General features: G+C 31.1%; 2 protein-coding genes across 2 annotated transcripts in view; one reads left to right on the top strand and one right to left on the bottom strand.

Moving 5' to 3' along the window:
- LOC118188725 (glucoside xylosyltransferase 1-like) overlaps positions 1-8,330 on the top strand; it is a 99,482-nt gene extending 91,152 nt beyond the window's left edge. Inside the window, exon 7 of the mRNA XM_085810048.1 lies at positions 6,463-8,330. Within this exon, the coding sequence (XP_085666174.1) occupies positions 6,463-6,540 (78 nt within the window). The 3' untranslated portion in view covers positions 6,541-8,330. The remainder of the gene's footprint in view (positions 1-6,462) is intronic.
- Positions 8,331-8,496: 166 nt separating this feature from the next.
- LOC118188726 (transcription elongation regulator 1-like) overlaps positions 8,497-21,705 on the bottom strand; it is a 119,357-nt gene continuing 106,148 nt past the window's right edge. The window contains exon 5 of the transcript XR_015039248.1: positions 8,497-9,807. The gene's annotated coding sequence lies outside the window, so the exon portion shown is untranslated. The remainder of the gene's footprint in view (positions 9,808-21,705) is intronic.

The following is a 21,705-nucleotide window of genomic DNA, read 5'->3' as shown; positions in this document are numbered from 1 at the left end:
CTTTGTATTTTTCACCTGAGACAAAAAGGTAAATGCACGTCCCCAATGTAAAAAGGAATTTGTTATGGTGAATGCAATTAATTCGTTATTATTAATAATAACTGATTAATCACACTGGCTGTAATTAATATATGTATATATGTAAGATGTAACAAAATATGATAGCTGCTTTAAAAAATAATTGGCAACCTCAAAATTAACATCCTAAATATGGTGCTTTCCACCTGAATTCATCTGTTCTCCCAAATTCGAGATCTTTTGACGTTACAGAATTTTAAGAATCCATGTTTATTTATCATATTTCATTCTCATTAAATTATAGAAATGTCTTGGATTTCAGTATGATTGGATAAACATCTATAGAGATAATTTGATATGTGTGGAAATAAAGACTGGAAATTTGTCAAGTTCATGTTTTATTATCTTCATCTGTAAGCCTTCACTCTCAGCCACGATGAGTGCAAGCTGATTCCTCTGTGCTTCCCTTCTTATTACATATAAATAAAAGTCAACAGGATATCTACTTATGCCGTGTCCATCACTTTTTCTGCATGCCTAATGAAACGAATTCTGATGCAAGTTTGTGCCATGCCTATTTTTAATTTCTGCGTTCATAACATCTCACTCGTGTTTTACCAGTGTCTACTAAAAGAAGAAAAATTATACTGCATGATCATCTATGATTTAAGTGCTTTGCAAGTAATCAGTGCTTTAAGCTCAATGAAGTTATAACAAATATAAACAGTGCACCTTTATGGATCTTCAGTTGGTACAATATAATACAATGCAAATAAATTCTTACTATAAAATAAAAAGATTACCATATCAACATCAAATATAATTTTTTATTCACCAGCTCAGTAGTCAAAAATCTCATCTTCAAAAATCTTAATAAACAAATCAAATTGTTAAGATAAAAACTGTTGCCAAAAATGATAATACAATAATATGCAAAGTAAACATTTATAATTATTAAAGTATTGTGAGTATTAAAATATTGTGAGTTACTTTCAAACTAATTATTTATATTTTATGCCGTTACGTTCACTCTCCTTCCAGTAACAAACATTACGTTAGAAAGATTAGAAGAAGTAATAGTGCATCATCAAAATAATAACGAAATTCATCTATAAATAAAGTATCAGTTTTTGAATCGCAATGGTGCCTTAAGAATTCTACCAGTTCGAGATTGTCTTAAAGCTGATTTGATTTTAGGTTGAGCCACACTTAATTTGGTTTGAATTTCAATCGCCGTAGGTACATTGTTTACACAATTTGGAGTTGTAGGTTTCTCTTGTTCAGGGGTTTGTTGTGGTAGAATATATGCTGGTTTCAATCTGTCTATCAATACATTTACTTCTTTATTCTTGATCCTGAGAGTAAAATATGTGGGTGTACAATTGATAACCAAATAATGAACCTTCATATGGGGGTTCGAGTTGCTTCCGAACTCTGTCAATGCGAAAAAAAACATGGGATGTTGATTCTAAATCTTTGCATACAAATAATTTAGGAATACCTTTCTGTTGTATTTCCTTCGGCTGAATCAATTCCATATGCTTTTTGTAACTTATGTATAAACGTTCCAGGTGGTGTATGACTTATTTTTTCTTCAAAGAATTCTCCAGGAAGTTTAATATTCTCTCCATATACCATTTCCGCTATAGTATATTTAGCATCGTTGCGGATTGCTGTTCGTAGGCCTAAAAGAACCGTGGGTAATGTTTCACTTCAAATTTTATTATTATGGGCTTTTAAAGCAGCCTCTATTGATCTATGGAGTCGTTCTACCTTGCCGTTGCACTGCGGGTGATAGGCTGTAGTGGGTGAAAGCTTAATGCCGCAGATTCTTGAAAGGGTTTGAAATACTTCAGATGAAAATTGAGTTCCTCAATCAGTGTTTAGATGCAAAGGTATTCCAAATCTTGCTATCCAATTGCTATAGAAAGCGTTCGCTACAGTTTCTGCTGAGATGTTTTCGAGCGAAATAGCTTCCATCCAATTTGTGTATCTATCTATACATGTTAGACAGTAGGTGTTACCATTTGATGGTGGTAATGGACCAACAAGATCAATGTGTATTTCTCAAAATCTTTCTAATGGCTTTTGATATTCGCCAATTATTGATTTCGTATGCCGGAATATTTTAGATTTTTGACATGGAATACAAGATTTCGCCCAATGCTGAACATCATTTTTGATATTTAACCAAATAAATTTTGAAGAGATTAAATTTTACTGTTGATTTGATTCCAGGATGGGATAATCCGTGAAACTGATGAAATATTTTCATACGATAACTCTTGGGTATATAAGGTCTAACATGCTGTGTTGAAGTAACATACCATAATCTTTTTCCAGATGAAAGGGAAAACTGTTTAAAAGTCAAATTTGTAGATTTCCGCAATGCTTTAAATTCGTCATCTCGCTCTTGTTCTTCGTCAATTTCGTCATAATTTATTAAGGCGATTCCTTCTATTCTGGATAATGTATTCGCTACTACGTTATTCTCTCCTGTAATGTACCTAATGTCTCTTGTAAATTCTGAAATGTATTGGAGTTGCCTAATTTGTCTTGGAGATGCTTTTATCTGGTTTTTGTGAAAATGCATATATTAAGGGTTTGTGGTCAGTATACACTATGAATTTTCGTCCTAATAGATGTTTGAAATATTTAATGGAAAGATAAATTGCGAGAAGTTCACGATCATATGTACTGTAATTTTGCTGTGTGGCGTTTAGTTTCTTGGAAAAAAATCTGATTGGTTTCCAACTACCATTTTCAAATTGTTGTAAAACTGAACCGACTGCCGAATCCGAAGCATCTGTGCACAACGAAAAAGGTAAGTCTGGATCGGGGTGACAGAGAAGAGCAACATTTGCTATAGCTTGTTTACATTCTTCAAATTTCTCAATTGCCTCCTCCGTCCAAGTTATTTTTCGATTATCTCTTTTCTTTGTGCCTTTTAGGTAGTCGTGTAAAACAGCTTGAGTACTAGCGGCGTTTTTCAAGAAACGACGGTAGAAATTAATCATTCCGAGAAAGGTTCGTAGTTGATGAACAGTGTCAGGCAATTTAACATTCAGAATATCTTTTGCTTTGTCAGGAAGAGGTTTTGATCCATCAGGTGTAATTAGAAAGCCTGAAAATTCCAATTCATTGACTCCAAAAACAGATTTAGAAATATTAAGTCTTAATCCATATTTTTGTAATCTATCAAAAACCAATTTTAAGTGCTTTTTGTGTTCCTGTTCATTATTTGATGCAATTAAAACATCATCCAAATATGGAAAAACAAACTTTAGTCCTCTAAATACTTCATTATTAAATCTCTGAAAGGTAGAAGGGGCATTACGTAACCCAAAACTTATGACGTTAAATTCATATAGTCCGAAGGGAGTTATAATGGCAGTTTTTGGCTTATCATTTTCATGAATAGGAATTTGAAAATATGCTTTATGCAAATCAATTTTAGAAAATATTCAAGTATTTTTTAAGATGTGGTTGAAATCTTCTAATTGGGGTATAGGATAATGATCTGGTATTGTTTGTGCATTCAAACGTCGATAATCCCCGCAAGGTTGAAAAGAACCATCTTTTTTTAGAACCATATGAAGAAGACTGGCCCATTGTGATTTAGAGGGACGAATAATATCATTTTCTAACATATATTGGAATTCCTGTTTTGCTATTTGTAATCATTTGGGATCCAGTTGTGTAGCTCTGGTATAAACAGGTTGTCCTCTAGTCTTAATATAATGCTCAACACCATGCTTAAATGTTGATACTGATAAATTCGGTTTTATTAAATCTAGATATTGTTATAACAAATTAGCGTATTTAGAATTTTTATCTAGAGTACTAATAGCATGATCAGAAAACACTGTTGTTACATTACTTCGAACAGATAGGTTAGCTATTCCATCAATTAATGTCATATTGTGAATGTCAACTGAAAGTTTAAATTTATTTAGAAAATCAGCTCCTATAATAGCGTTATCAACTTTAGCTAATATAAACGGAAATTGAAATTTTCTTCTAAGTCCTAAATTTAAAGTTAAAATTTTAATTCCATAAGTAGGAATTTCTGTTCCATTAGCTGCATATAATTAAAATAATCTACTTTTGTAGTACATTTAGTTGCAGGAATGAGACTAACATCAGCACCTGAATCTACTAAGAACTGCAGTCCTGTGTTTTTGTCTTTCACGAATAAATGAAACTTGCGACTGTCGTTGATACCAGCAACAGTAGTAGACGCTAATCCTGTTGCCGTATGGGGTTTTCCGACTTCTCTGGCCAAGCACATGGCAAATAATATTTCTCAGGTCAACAACGATCGCCAAACTTAAAATGAAAAAAACAATATTTACTTTTCGGATTAAATCTCCTTTTCGAACGGCTACGGCTCCGAGATATATTCTGGTGATGATATCTAAATCTTGGTCTCGAACGATTGCTTATTTGCATTGAGTTAATTTTTTGTTCTAAGGCAGCTATTTTTTCAAATAGAACATCATTAACGTTTGGCAAAACAGCATAAATCTCTTTTCCAGACTTCATATCATGAATTTTGTCAGCCATCATGGACAATTTCTCTAAATTTTCGTCACTGACGAGAAGAATATTCTTTATAAAATCAGGCATCTTATCCAACCATAAAGATTTTAGAACTTTTTCAGGAAAATCGTCTGCGGCTAGACTTTTCATTTGCAGCAAAAGTTGACTTGGTTTATAATCTCAGAGATCTAATCCAGTTATCAAACGCTGAATTCTCTTATTTTCACTTTCTTTGAAAACATTTAAAAGTCTTTCTTTCACCATAGAATATTTATTAGGCTTAGCGTCTTTAATAATGTCCCATATATTTTCAACATACTTCGGTTCAAGCTGGGTTATCAAATAGTTGAATTTAGTCTCTTCAGTCGTGATTTTATTTATTTCAAATTGGGCTTCCACTTGGAACACGCCAAAACGGTGGAATTTTAATGCTTACTTTTATTCGCTTTGGCATCCATTAACGTAGTTGCTTCTGTTACTTTTTCTGTAGTCATGTTAAATAAACAAGTCGAACGCTCCTGAATCACCAAATATAACAAATATAAACAGTACGCCTTTATGGATCTTCATTTGGTACAATATAATACAATGCAAATAAATTCTTACTATAAAATAAAAAGATTACCATATCAACATCAAATATAATTTTTTATTCACCAGCTCAGTAGTCAAAAATCTCATCTTCTATATCTTAATAAACAAATCGAATTCTAAAGATAAAAACTGCCAAAAACGATAATACAATAATATGCAAAGTAAACATTTATAATTATTAAAGTATTATGAGTATTAAAATATTGTGAGTTACTTTCAAACTAATTATTTATATTTTATGCCGTTACAGAGTATATTTCAATCAACTACAAAATGATTAAATACTCCATTCATCAGTTTGTGTTTATGTGGTGTATTTAATTATGGCAAAGCACACTAGGGCTATCTGCCTAAGAGGAGGGATGCCTTTCGTGGAGGACTTTCTAAGGTAAACTGGCTCGTATACACGTTAAACATGGGGAAAACCATGAAAACACCCATGCAGCCAGCCCGTTCGCGTTCGTGTTTATGAAATGTGTTTTGAACTGCCATATGCGAGACACTTCCATTCTGCATCGAAAATTTACAGAGGTCATGAAGTGTCATTTGCTTCACACATGTTGAACTGTGGGAAATCCTTTTAATCCATTTCTGATTCCTGCCTTTTAATATACAGCCTTATGTTTATCCAAATGACTTTCTTTCAGTCAGTGTATTAAATTACCGTTATTTCAGTGAAACAAATGCTGGTTCAGTGATTTTAATTTTGTGTGAGAAGTCTTCGTTAAAATTCCTACAATTTTATTGTTTTGAGATAAAAACGTAGTACATAGTGTTCAAAGAATGAAAATGCAAATATTCCGTTATTTTCCTTTAATGGTTTTGCATTTACTAATTTTGATGGGGCATTTTATTTGATATTTTCTGCTAATAGAGTATGTTTAAATGTTTTCATTACTGTGAAATAATTAATTAGATTAACTTAAATGTTATTTTGAAAATGGTTTATGTTAAATGTTTTTCATTATTATTAAGTAAGAGATTTTTAATTAAGTACTGCTTTTGAAATTTAGGTATCTAATGTTGTTCATATTAGATTTTAAAAATTTAGTGCCATTTTTATGAAAAATGATTGAAGTTTTACGATACTAAAAGATTTAGTTTTTCCTAATTGTTTTAATTAAATAATGAATTTAAAGATTAATAATTATTTTTTGTGAACGTTACTAAAATGACTGTAGTAATAATTAGAAATGAGATTTCTGTTTAAAAATTTTAATTTTAAGTATTTTTAATTATTTTAAGAATAAGATAAAAGTGAAAAATGAATGAGTTAATTTTGAAAAACTGATATATTAAAAATTTTAGGTCTGTGATCCACTAAATATGTGCAAAATAGGGCAAGATGGAGAGTTTCCATGTAACGGTATCACCTTGATCAAGTAGTAGCAAGCTACAACATAAACATTTTCAGTAATAATGCGATGCCTCACTTTCGAAACATTTTAGAACACAACACTTGAAGGGAATTATCTGATGTTTTTATGGAAGGCAATTTTGCATCCAAATAGCAACTTCCTCATCATTTTCCATGTACACCTCACTTTCATAGCACAGACCTGACCTGATGTCTGAATATGAAAATGTTTGGAATTCAGCTCTAAAGCATTTGAGAAGGGGTATGCTGCATATATGTGACCTTTAAATATACCTGGCTGATAAGAAATTTTCGTTTCATCAATTTTTTGAAATCATACATAAATTCAGATATAAAAAGGTGTTATCTGATTTTCGAAAATCATAGGCTAAGAAGTTAACAATGAAGACTTTCACAAAAGTGGGCTCAGCAAGTAAGAATTACAACTTCAGAAGCAGTTACAAAAGGCGATATGAGAAGAAATGCCTTCAGAAAAAGAAGAATGACGCCAAATTAATGACGTAGTTAGCTCGCCAGAGGTTTTATACTAAAGTAGGTGCACTTCTAGAAACGAGCTATGATTGGTCAATATTAATTTTAGTTACCGTTTTCAAGCAGTGTTACATAACATCTAAAGATCTCGAATTTGAGAGAACAGGTGAATTTAAGGGAAGAGCACCAAATTTAAAATGTTAATTTTGAGGTCGTCAATTAGTTTTTAAAGCAGCTATCATATTTTTTTACATATATATAGTAGTTTATTATCTCTTAGATTATTTAATATGTTCTGTCCTTTGAAAAAAAGCAGTTAAAATTATATATATCATAAAGGGTGACTGTATTTTTATGTTTTTATATGTAACTTTATTCATTATTATACTTAAGATAGCAAGCAAAACTAATAATAGCAAAACTTTTAATGTAATATTTAATCAACTTCATATATTCAGAGAAATGACACTTATAATGTTTTACAGTTTTGAAATGAAAAGCTTTAAAGAATTCTTTCTTATAAATGACAAATAACATTGAAATAGTATAATCAGTAATGCAACTAGTATAAAAATTATCACACTGAGTTTTTAAGCATTTTTAATTATTTAAAATTTCTTGCCTTTAACAAAACAAAATCATCAATAATCTTGATCAATAATCAATCAATCAAAATCTACTTGATCACGTAATTCCAGTGTTCTTTAGAATGGCTGTGTGTGGTGTTGTTGCGACTTTTCTCACTTGTTTGACAGTAACATCAAAAGAAGCCCATAAAATTCATTATGGCGAGGAGTGTAAGATTGTACTTGTCTTTTGGCAAGAGCCTTGATCATCCTGCAGATGACAGCATGACTTTGCTCAGTTCAACCCCCAGTTAGAATGGTCAGCATCCCAGGAATACTGGTCCGAGGGTCTCCAACCCCTCATTTCCACTTCACCAACATCCCAAGAGGATTTTTGGCTTGCCGCATAATTAGAGTGCCAAACATCCATGCCTTCTCTGGGATTCGAACATAGGCCGTCCAGTGAGGCAGTCAGCATTGCTAATCACTTAAATTGAGTTTACGAAGGAAGTGTCAATAGTATTGTGAACTTATTTAATGCATTTATTTTATACTATTGTTTATATATTGTTTCCTTGAAATGCTTGTTACCTTTTTTCTTATATAATATTTGTATAAGCAATATCAAATTTTGTATGATTGATTTGGCAGCATAGTATAGTAAAAACACTGTTCTAAAAATTAAACATAATGTTACCTCTTGTTAGCACTTCGCACACTGTAGATGGTAATATATGCTTTCTTAGTTGCTTACTGTTAAATTATTTGAACTTGAATATAACTCTGCGTCACTGACTGAGTAATTCTCTTTAAAGCACATTATCAAATACCAGTATCAGAAGAGTAACAATAATAATCCCATTTGGCTTGTATGAATTTGTAATGAGTTTTGATTTGAAGAATATGCCTTCAGCATTTCAAAGATTCATCATGGAGACTTTAGAGATTTAAGTTAATTTTTGCTTATTTAGATGGCATATTGATCGTATCATGTAACAAAAAAAGAGCACAAGAAACAACTGAATCTAGTTTTTGAACAATTAAAAAAATATAGCTTAATAATAAATTCATTAACTTTGGGAACAAAATGCAGAATTTTTACGGTATTTGATTACACCCAAAAGTTCTTATCCATTACCTCAAAAATTAGAAGCAATACTGAATTACAAACACTTCAAACCATCCAAGAACTATGGACTTTTCTTGGCATGATCAACTTTTATCATTGTTATTTAAAAGATGCTACAAAACCCAGTTATTTTACATGACTACTTTGAAAGTTCATAAAAATCAAAAGAAAAGCCAATGGAGAGAGGAGGAATTAAAACAGTTTGCAAAGTATAAGCAAAATCGTGCTAATGAGCATGTTCTTAAGTGCTGACTTGAACTAGTTTCCAATGAGGTGAAGGAAAGTTTTGTTCAATGATGATGGCAAGCATAATGACAACGAATGTGGGTAGCGTGGCAACTACCTTGAGGTGCGCATTTTTAAAGAAATAGGCTATAGCAGGAAAGTGAACAGTACTAGTTTGACCCAAATCAAAATCCAGGCGAACAGGCTGGCTACTTAAGAGATTTTACATTTGCCCTTCATTTAGCATGAAAACAAGCCATTTTCCTTAAAACATCTTCAATGAATGTTTCAAATGTCTGAAAAATAAATTTTTCATAATTTTGTTGTTTGTGTAAAAAGCGTCTATATGTAATGCTGGATCTCCAAAGTATTTTACTGCATTTTCTGCTTGTCAGCTTAATGGTACAATCATTGTTATTCTTGTTTTTCATCTCTTTTCTACCAACACTGTTTTCTATGTTTATGTTTTAAATATCTGAAGCTAGGTTAGTGGTCTGCAAAGATTCTATTCACTACTTGCAAGTAAAGCAGTGGAACTGTTTTTATTCTTTCTTTGTTATCCATGTTCTACCAACATTATTTGCTCTATTTATATTTAAAACATCTAAAATTTTTATCTGAATCATCTTCAGCAACCAATGCATAATGAATTATTTCTGAAGATCTATCTACTACAGAAATGAAACTACTACAAAATATCACCTGATCTGTTTCAAAAGTTTAACCGGAATCAATATATGCTGACTTACCTTCAAATATTTATTGCTTATAGAATTATCACTATAAGAATCATTAACGAGTTCTTCGTCAATTCTTTATTTGATGTTTTGACCTCATTTAGAATTTCTTTTGGTGCTCAGCTGCACCTTGCCATCCTACCAGTACTGAAAAAAAAATTTAACAGGTACTGTCAGAATATCGAAAAGTATGATTATTTAAAAAAAATCAAACAAAGCAAACATTGTGAAATAAACACAAATTTCTCCGAAACTTTGAAATCGTAAGCTAGATTATACAAAATAGCACTTTCAAAATGCACAAGAAATTAAAAAACTGGAAATCATAAATTTATCCAATAACTAACATCAGCTAAAATGTATTAAAATGAGATATTTTTTAGTAAGTTGAGAATGAGATAAGTTGAATCAGAAAAAGTAATGAAGACACCTGGTTCCTAGTGGAACTAATAATATTTATTGTTACATTTTTGGAATACTGGAACAATAATGCTTCAGATGGTAAAAAAATATTTCCCTGTCAACCACAAAAGTCAGTGATCTTTCAAAACTTGTGCCAATCATTCCAGCAGAAACTTAAGGAAAAGCTAGCTCTTTATTTACTTACATAATGAAGAGATACAAATTATGAATATAGCTTATAAAAAAATTAAAATGATCTCAAGCTTTTAAACTGTGAATCAAATTCATCAAAAACTGCTGCTGTTATCATAGTTGCCAAAAATTCCTAATGGCATTTCAGATAGAGAGGGAGAAAAATTATATATTAATTCAGTGTCATATAAATTTGCCTAAAAACAAATCCATGTGGTTCCACTGTTTTTTATTGTGCCATTTTCCTGAACCCTATATATAAGTCAATGCTGTGACTTTTTTGCATGCTCCAATTTTGGGAGTGGTGATTAATTTTAAAATGTTGATTTTGCAGCTCATAATTAATTAGTTTCTATAGCCTTCCAAGTATCCAAATAAACTGAAGATCCAACTTCTGCATCAGAAGTGGGAAAACTTCATGATACTAGCAACAGCATGTTAGAATTTAAGAAAGTTCAACAGCCACAAGTCCATATATAACTGATGGCTGGTTTCAGCAAGTATAAATGACCATTGAAATAATAATAATAATAAGTGAGAAAATAAAGGTAAGGTGGGTTTTCTTCAACTTCATAGCCATTCATCCATAAATAATGAAATAAGTGATGGTGCATGCTATGGAGATATTATTTGAGAAAGGCAAAGTATCATAAAATAAGGTTGCTAGGAATTACAAAATTCTTCTGAGAATGTTTTCATGTTGCAAATGATTACCAGGTCTAGTTCTCAGGTAAAAGACCATGGTTTGAATCCTAGTGACAGCACACTTCATTTTTTTTTTTTTTTTTTTTTTTTTTTTTTGTGTGTGTGTGTGTGTGTTTCCTGCTCTGAAAAGGTTGATTTTTCCAGTTGTACTCGAACTAAAACAGTGGTGAAGGATTATCATCTGAAGGATTTTCCCACTTAAGGAGATGTACTCCTGTTGCACTTTAAGTGGGAAATGTAAAGAAATATCACATCATTTTTTTCCCATCCTCTCATATTATAAAATGATTAACCCACCCAGCTAGCTATATGATAATCTGTGCTTCCTCCTGGTCCATAAAATAATAATAATGGTTTCTACTGCAATACAAGGACCAACATACTGAGATTAAATAATTAAATTGCATGCAAAATGAATGCACTCACACTTTGTGTTTTCTATGACCGCTACATTAAAATTTTCAGATCTCTTTAAAAATATTTGAAATTCTGATCTTATATGCAGTTATTTAAATTTTAATACAGAAATTTCGAGAAATTCAAAATTTTGAAAGATTAATTTTATCAATGCCCAACACAACCATTAATTAAAACAAAAGAAATGCAACTATTCCAATTTCAGTAGGATTTTAATCATTTTAATCATCAATACGACTTCATTTAGGGTAAGACTGGCACAATGTCTGTCTAGCATCCAACAAAATATGTCACTATTTAAGAACAATGATCTAAGAAGTGCACTGAGATTTCTAAAAAGAAATCTTAAAAACTTTCAATCTCAACAATTTTGGAGATATATAAACTACTTCTAGCTGGTCCTGGAAATTTCTAACCCATCCTGTCATAGTGCATGAATTCTGCATCACATGAATGAAAGTATATTTAGAAAAGCAGCATTCTTAAAATTTGGTTTCCATTAAAGGATTATTTCAAATTTTGTGTTATTAAAATTTTCAATAATTTTTCCATAATAATTAATTTCTTGATTAATCTGAGATTCAAAATTCTTTCTCATATAAATCTGATTTACCCTTACCTTTTTCCATTGTAATTTAAATGTACTACATATTCACAAGATTTGAAGTATATTATCACCACATTGTAGTGATAATGCATGAAGTTCATTTTAAAAATAATGCACATAGTAACTGCATAGCAAAGTGGGTGACATAATCATTACAAAGTTTGCATCTCCAGTAGCAGTTTTGTATCTAAATGAAAGGCAAAATAGAATAGAAGACATGAATAGTTATGTCAAGGGACATCATGAATTTTTTACAGATGAAAATCGCCGATATATTCTGCATCACATGAATGACAATAAGTATATTTATTGGATATAAAGTACCACACATCTGTATGCCGAAATTATTATTCATTTTTTTTTTTTCTACTTTAAAGCATATAGAGAAACAGTCTTCCTGCTCTACTCCACCTAATTATGCTTAGAAACTAAACAGTAGAATAGTACAATCAAAAGTCGTTAATCCGGACTCGTCGGTACTTCGGCGATTCCGGACTATAGATCATCAGTTTAAATCTGGTAAGATGGCATGCAGAAATTATAAAATTAAAAATATGAAACCGTAATTTATGAAATAAAGAACAATTATGATCTAAAGGGTATCAAAATTTACAAAAAAAAAAAAAAAAAAAAAAAAAAAAAGCTTAATATTTATTTGTTTACTTTATTAAACATTTCTTTCAATGTAAGCTGTTTAAGTTGCTTCGTTTTTTATGTGATAATACTTTCTCTTTAATTCAATAAACAGACATAATTTCCTGTTCAGTTACAAAGTTCCGCTGTTCAAGTCCTATAATGGCTGTCTCGAGAATACCGACTAATTTGTCAATCAAAATTTTTTCGTTTTCAGTAACATGCGTCACTTTCTTCGCTATCAGTAGTGAATTATAATGACGAGGAATTTGATTTAAATCATATCAAAGACAGAGTACATCGATATGAAATACTACATTTAGTAAGGAATAAGCAAAATAAAATAAAAACATCTGCCCTGAAGGTAAGGATAGTGCTGACAGATCAACTTCCAATTCATCACGTGCCGAGGCGTCTCCCCCCCCCCCGCCTCAGAGCAGCGTGAAATTTATAAACAGATTTCGGAATGGTTAGATAAACAAAGGATATGCATTTTTTGCAGCAATTCCACTTTTTGTTTAATGGACTTCGAAACATACTTTCGCTTCAGATCCTTTACATATTAGTAAATATATATCAGAAATTCTATTTGACATAATCAAAAGTTCAAGCTTACTTTTATAAAATTGCTCTAACAGTCTGCAAAAAATAATAAGCCGGATCCAATTCGAAGATTAAGGAACAACGCAATCTGCAACATTAACTGAATTAGATAATTTTAGCTTAGCTTATACGTCCATTATACATTAAACGTATTTTGCGCATGCGCACACGCATATTCGCAGCCATAAAGGTCTTACGCGCATGCGTAATGTTTGTAGCTTTGAGGTCCGGATTATAGATCATTCTGGATTATGGGTGTCCGAATTAACGACTTTTGACTGTATTAGTAGATCTAGCAAAGTATCCGACAATTTATAAATTTACATATTAGTTGAAGAACAAAGAATTCTGCAGTGTGTATATAATGCATATAACTTTTTTTATTTATTTCTGTTTAGTTTATTTTATTGTGTGTTAATTGTATGTTACTTAATATCTCTCAATGCAAGTCTGACCAACTAAACTTCAGACTCAATAGTACCCACACAAATCTTTCAATTCATTTTGATAGATGTTATCTGCATTTTCAATTAGGATTCTTATGCTAATTTCTGGTCAGAACAAATTGTACACATTCATATCACTCACAGTTGAAGGTTTGAGTTCTCTAGTATATGGCGTTAAGTGGGGTGTTTGAAATGAGTTTGCAAGCATGGGGATACTACGATAATAGAAAATAAAAGATGATATCATGAAAACTGAAAGTTTATGTGGCAAGCTGCAATAGAATAGCATATTACATTGCATGAAATTTGTGAGGATCAAACAGAGGAAATACTCATTTCTTTGAAGGATATATGAGCATACCAAATGAACATAGGCCAGGAACATCATCAAATGAAGGAAGTATAACACTTATTTATACTTCCTTTATTTGAAGAAGGCCTAGAAGGGAAACAGGTTGGTAGCCAACATGTGATGAAATATCCCTGGCTGTAGCAATTTTATCAGCATGAGTATACTGCATTTTAACTGAAGTTTGGTGAAAAATGTCTGCTTTGTAATAATCACTATTGACAAAATATGAATTACAGGTTCTAAAAGAGATGAAATTACCATCAATCCAGTACAGAAAACCATTCTCCCAGCAACTCCAAAATTCAACATACGCAAATTTAGATGAAATAAATGTCTAGGATTACCAAAGAATCATCACAGAATATAAAGTTCCATATAAAAATTAGCGTTATTGCAGAATACTACTGGGAACAGTTAATGCACAAAGTGAACCTGATTTACTTGGAAATAGGCAATTTATGTTAAATGCTAATGCTCATTTTGCCTTTGGCAAATCTACTGCCCAAGCACAAGTGAAAAGCTTTTGGCTCACCTACCATAAAAATTATAAGCTCTTCAAACACCAAATTAATTTTCAAATTGGAAAAGAACATGTGTGTACAGTATTTTAACTCCCAGAAAGACAAACAGGTACCGAAGCCATTTGAGGGCTGAATATAAGAATCAAATACTGTGACACGTAGAATTGTGGCTATTGAAAAGGAAAAGGGCTATGCAGAAGAAATGCAATGTGAAAAACCTTAAAATATAAAAACTAGAGAGCATTAATTTAATTCTGTGCAGTTCTGATCACCAATTCCTGCCTGAAAGTGAAGTTAATATGTTGGTATTTTGCAAAAAGAAAATTATTTGCCAATTTGTTTATCACTCTATTGATTAGCAAACAGGCTAGCAACAAAGCCTTAAATTATATGATATTGCTCTTGTTTAGATTCTGAAATCTTATGTGAAATTTTGAAAACTACTTACTTCATAATCTACTGAACTTAAATACCTTTTTTTTTTTTTTTTTTTTTTTTTTTGGTGGATCCATTTCAATACTTCCAAATTATGCACACATTTATGAATTCAGAATTATTCTTTTCTTAACTGATGAGAATTAATCCAAATATTTATGGCAAATACTATGAGAATTAAGTCAACTTTACATTTTCTCTCTCAAAATTTTAAGAATCATACAATTTATTTCTACTATCAACTGCAAACTGAAACTATGTGAGAATTAGGATTTTAAATTCTGTCCTTACGGACAATATACCTCTTGAAACCTCACTAGGTAGTGGCTACTTGAACACATGTACTTCATAAGTGTAGATCAAAACAAGATGGTTCCAAAAACGTCACAGTCAATGCTTGTGAAATACTGCAGATACATATCAGAGATATGGCCGTAAACGTGTATGTCTGCATGATAGTTATGGATCGTATGTACATATTATACTAACAGATGTATTAATATATAATATACATATATTAATATGATTGTAAAGGTATGTAATATAAATTTTATTTAAAGCTTGTTTTGGCATAATCAAATAAACCAAACAAAACCATCCCCTACATAGCACAGGAGCTTTCTAAAATAACAGACTAAGGTTATAAAGTTATTTTAGTTTCTGTTGATTACACAATAACCTGCAAAAGTAGCCATCACTTTCTGTATGGTTATTTACGTACTTCAAAAGGTTGTATAAAATTGCAAATTTCATTTGTGATTTGTAAAATTTGAAGTGAAGGGAAACAAGTAACTTTTCTCAATTCTAAAGAGGTCAGATTGTTAGTGCATCTGTAACTTCAGTTACAACATTTTAAAAATAGATGGACAAAATTGAAACATCCAATTTTTTAAAGAAATCTAGAGAATCCTTTCAGACACAAAAATATTTCTAAATAGTAAAAATACAAAAAAAAAAAAAAAAAAAATGATTTTTAAAATATGAATATTATGCAATTACTATCTGAATATGCAATTATTAACACTTTTTGGCACAGTGTGCCCAAAAAATACCCTCACGGAAAATTTGAATGGGAAAGGCTTTATAGGTTACTATAACATTACTTTTAATCTTCTTTAATAATACTAGATTTCAGCCATGTTTAGTTTTTAAAAACTCTCATTTTTCCAAAAAAAAATCTTCCAGAGTTCTTTTAGGATGTGAAAGGAATTGTATGAAAAGAAATTTCTGTTATTTTCTTGGTTGTATGCTGATATCTTTATTCTATATTGGTTTTAAATTTTTACTTTGAAATCTTGCCTAAAATCGAACAACAAACATCTGACATGTCCAAAGTAGAATCACTAAAACACCAGACATATAGATGTATCATTGTTTCGCTGCAGAATTTTCTTTGATGAGCCCATTTACAACAAACAGAAAAGTGGGTGCATAGCTGTGCTTCATCTCCTGCTTACTTTGGTTTGGTTATCACTAAGGAATTTTTGTGCTGTTTTTCTGAAGGTTGGGGGGGGGGGTAATTTTGTCAGTTAGCTCGTAGATTTTCACTACAGCAGTTCTCTTTTCTCTTTCAATTTTGTTAAAAGCAAAGGAAAGGATATAAACTTATCCTTTGTTTTAATACTATGAGCTACATATACCAATATAAGATTCTCTCACACTGTAAATTGCTATAAGCTCTCAAGACGGCCAAGAACATTTGAGAAATTTTAAAATTTCATCAGCAGTTCTCAGTTTACTGGTTACATTCCACTGAGTATCTATTCTTGTTAGTTCTACACACCAGTTTTTTAAGTGTTAATTACAAAACTGTGATTGAAATTTATCTGTTGCAACATCATTATAACTTTTATTAACTAAGTAAAATTAGAAATATATTAACAAAATTCTTGCATTAGCAAAACAAGCAGTTCCTAGAGTAGAAATATCTCCAAATTTGCATATCGATAACTTCAAAGTTAACTGGCAGTTCATATACGTAATCACCACATACTATGCAAAAGTAATCTTTAACATCTAAAAAAAATTTCTCCATACCTTGATATGGAATCTTTTTCACTTTGTTAGCTGTATCACATATGTTGGAAAAAAAGTCTGGCTTTACGAACTTCATTAAAATGTCTTTAAACAAATCAGTGAATACAAAACATGAGTAAACAATTCTTTGCTGCAGAACTCAATACATTAAAAAGGCTAATTTTCATCCAAAATATGCATTTTATTTTATTCATTCACTGGATAGATTGTTAATTAGCTTTCCGAAAGAGGTTTGCTTTTGTTTGTATGTTAATTAGAAACCGAGATATTAAGGGCACCCAAAGAGGGAATTTAGATCATTGAAAGTTTGCATTCAAAGAAAAAAAAAAAGTGTCAAAAACGTTTTCTATTTATAACTTTAAACGCCTTTAAAGAAAGAGATAAAAAGAATCTTATCTTTAATCTGTGTGGCAACATGAAATTACTTTAAATATAATATTTTACATGTTCAAAATGTATGTTCCTTGCTAGCATAGAAGTTTGATTGAAAACATATTGCAATAAGTTTTATCTTATACTACGATTACTTTTAATAACACTTTAATCTCAAGTCTAGTAATGAGTGATAAAAAAATCGAAGCCATACTCATAAATGTAATGTGTAAGAAGCAAATTTATAAAATGCAGATGGAAATCGAAACCAACACTAAAAAAGCAATTCCTACATGAATGAACCAATAATAACAAACTGCTCATCAACAGATGTTTTAATGATGTGAAAGATATTTATGTTGCAAACAGTGTCCCCAAGTATGAACATGTAAGTCATAGCAGCATTATTTTCTGATTAGAAAACTGAAGGGAAAAGTCTCTCACTAACTATTGCAGTAATACCAGCTACAACTCAACTGTTTATATATATATATATATATATATGTTTTTCCATGGAAAAAACAGTAAGCCTTTGGAAAAAAAAAAAAAGGCTCTACCGTTTTTGTAAATTACCATTATGGAATATGAGGCATATGCTAGAAAAAAGGAAACAAAGAAGTCCTCTGTTGGTTTGAAAATCACTCTTTCAATTTTTCTGCAGCCAAAATCAGTCAAAAAACATCTTCCACTAGTGAATTAGATTTTTTAGAGGCGTTTCACATTAAAAAAAAAAAAAATTCTGTTCTAGTTAACAACCCTAGTTCCAATCCATCTTTGCCTTCAGCTTTTAGGAAAATTATGTTCCAGTTCTTGTTTCTTCAACTGTTCAACTATGCTTATCTAATTCATTTGCACTTTGGCAGCTGAGGGTGATGGTTCGGTAAAACCATCGAAACTAGTCCTGTGAAAATTTGTAAATATAATGCTGATTTTTGTTGTTTGACTTCTAAATTAATATTTGTTCAGTGTGTTATTTTATCTTAGTTAAACGAAGATTCTCAGAATGCTTGCCCGGATACTTCATTTCATTAAGAACTGCGAACCAAAAGAAAAAAAATTAAGAAAACTGAGCTGACTTATGAAGAAGTTCAATCAGCTGAAAACTTTTTGCTAAAATTAAGTCAGCAGGAAAGTTTTGCCGGAAGAAAAATGAAACTCTTGCAAATATATAGAGAAGAATATATCTTGAATTAGTCAATTCCCTGTCTACAGAAGTTTTTATTATGGAAGATTCTTTACTCGAAGAGGTAGATTAAATATAATCTACACTGACAACAGTACAAACTTTACTGATTCAAACAACGATCTAAGAAATTTAGATTGGGAGATCATGTTGTTTTCCACCATCAAGAAAATCAAATGGAATTTTAACCCTCACTACCATTCATTGCTCAAGATGCTCAGAGGGATGAAAAGTGCCTCTATGCCCTGCAGCTAATGATTCAGATTCCAGTGAAGATGATGATTCATTATCCAAAGTGATTCATTATCCAAAGTCCCAGATTTTCTCAATAGATCTGGTTGATGTATTAAAATTAATTCCCAATAGACTTGATTTGTTACAATTTACAGGTATCCTACAAATTGCACGGTAGGAGTTTGAGTAATACCAGCTACAACTCAACTCTGTTTTTCAAAAGTTTAAGTTTCAAGTTCTATCATTTTTATAAATATACTGCTTCTAAATTTTGTAAATATCTGCAATTAAAGTGTTTTTTCATACTAAATCCATAGTTATCTTCAAATCTTTTAATACTAACAATGTCTTTAATCACAAACTTCAAAATTACTATTAGAAACAATGTGTATAACTTACAATGAATGCAAAGTGCAGCAATTTCTAAAATTTTTCACACCTACTCTACTGCAAAACAAACTATGCCTGGCCAGTATCTCACACAGCTGACGTAAATGTAAGAGAGCTGTGTCAGTAAGAATAATGTACTCATCCATATTGTAGCCAAAGAATATTATAAACAGTCTGTATATATGAAACAATGTCAGTGCATGCTCTTGCTCAGTGCTCACATGGAAAGATGAAATATGCAAATATAAGTTGAATGGCATTTTTTTTTTTTTTTTTAAATTTATACCCATGGACAAGTTTGTGGAATTGCAAACCATTAAAACTCTATACTTACATGTCTGTCATACAATTTAACAAAGGATTTTGAGGCTTACCAGAAACTATTTGTATCGGTACACAAAACATGTTGCATGACACAATCAAAGAATTTAATAAGCCAACAAGGAGTACATAAGTAAATCGAAATGTCACTCACTATTCAGAGTAAAATTTGAAAAAAAAAAAGCAGCCAGACTATAAAATGCAAAACAAGATAAAGCTGAGCACAAGAAAGGTACAACCTACAGATATGGGGAGTTATATGTATATGCGTGAAGATTTAATACTAAAAATACATTAAAAACTTTAAAATCCCTTCTCTCAAAACGCGCTTATTTGGTGCAAGATAAGTCAAATTGCTATCGCTTTATTTTAATGAAATGAGTGTTTCATCTCTATAGAGCTATCTAGAGAATGACCTATCATAATACTTATATTGTAAATATTTTTGAAATTGCAGCCTGTTATTGAAATATTAATATTGCGATTTTATTTAAAATCTCATACAATTTCAATAAGCTGAAAATTCTGTTAATAAATCTTTAAAATTATGTCAAAATTATCATAGCCCGCGGGCCATATTTTCTTCACCGAACATTTCGGGGACCAAGAAGGTTGATAAATGAAAAGTCAGTTTATGTTAATTAAAAAAAAAAAAAAATTTTATTTATACTAAAACGAAAATTTAAAAATATTCGTAATATATTAATGAGAACATTGTGGCTGCAATTGTTTAGCAAGAATATCTTCCACATCAATATTTGTTGTGGCAAGTCTAATTATATTTTCAAGAGTGGAATCTTTCAAACTGTTCCTATATTTTGACTTTATATATTTCATATCGGAGTATGCACGCTCGCAGATATATGCACTTCCGAACATTGATACAATTTGAAGTAAAAAAAAATTTGAATATTTCTATTCGAGTTACTCCACGAGATGTAAAAAATGGGTCAGCCTGCAGGTCGCATAATTCGATTTGATATTTAAGATCAACGAAGTTGATATCAATATTAATTGGATCACAAAATAAATCAACAGACAGTTTAAGATCATCAAATTGAGAAACTCTTTCATTGAAATCTGTAATTAGCATATCCAATTTTGGTAGAAATATTTTAAAATTCACTTCTATATTACATTCCTTCATAGATCTCTTTGCAAGATTCAAAATGAAATAAATTACTTTGCTCCAAATTAAACCTTAACAATTTTAATCTTGTCCTTGCATGGTTTTATTCAAAATATTTAAATAATTTGCAATTAAGACACAATAACACGCCGAATAAATACTACTTCAGAAGTCAAACAACAAAAATCAGAGTTAATTTACAAAATTTTCACAGGACTAGTTTCGATGGTTTTACCGAACCATCATCTTCAGCTGCAAAACCGCAAATGAACAAGATAGGAAATAATGTTTAGATAAGATAAGAAAGCCTGGACAAGAATAAGCAAGTGGCGCCATCTGTTGGCGAAACCAGAACTAAAACATAATTTCTCTAAAAGCCGAAGGCAAATTTGGATTGGAATTAGGATCGTTAACTAGAACAGAAAGATTTTTATGAATGTGAAATGCCTCTAGAAAATCCAGTTCTCCAATGGAAGATGTTTTTTGAATAATTTTGGCAGCAGAAAAATTGAAAGTGTGATTTTCGGACCAACAATGTTGAGCAACAGAAGACTTCTGTGTTTCCTTTTTTCTAACATATGCCTCATGTTCTTTGACGCGAAATTTTAAGGCTCTCTTAGTTTGGCCAATGTAAATTAAACCGCACTGGCAAGGAATCCTATAAATACCCCAGGAATTCATATCCGGAATGGGGTCCTTGAGTATAGAAGTTGGAATTTTATTGATGGGAGAGTAAACAACCCGAAAGTTAAATTTCTGCAAAATATGTGCAACTTTATAGCTAATTGATGGAAAGAAGGGAATGACAACAGAATTTTTATAATCTCCTAAAATAAGAGTGTGGCTTTTAGTGTGTTGAGATGAGAATTTTTTAACTGCTTGATTAATTTTTTAACTGCTTGATTCTTGTCCAGGCTTTCTTATCTTATCTAAACATTATTTCCTATCTTGTTCATTTGCGGTTTTGCAGCTGAAGATGATGGTTCGGTAAAACCATCGAAACTAGTTCTGTGAAAATTTTGTAAATTAACGCTGATTTTTGTTGTTTGACTTCTGAAGTAGTAAT

This window comes from Stegodyphus dumicola, chromosome X2 (assembly GCF_044657685.1).
Source record: "Stegodyphus dumicola isolate Sdum_Otavi_A_Nest chromosome X2, ASM4465768v1".
Lineage (NCBI taxonomy): Eukaryota > Metazoa > Arthropoda > Arachnida > Araneae > Eresidae > Stegodyphus > Stegodyphus dumicola.
This window is presented reverse-complemented; position numbering and strand designations above follow the sequence as displayed.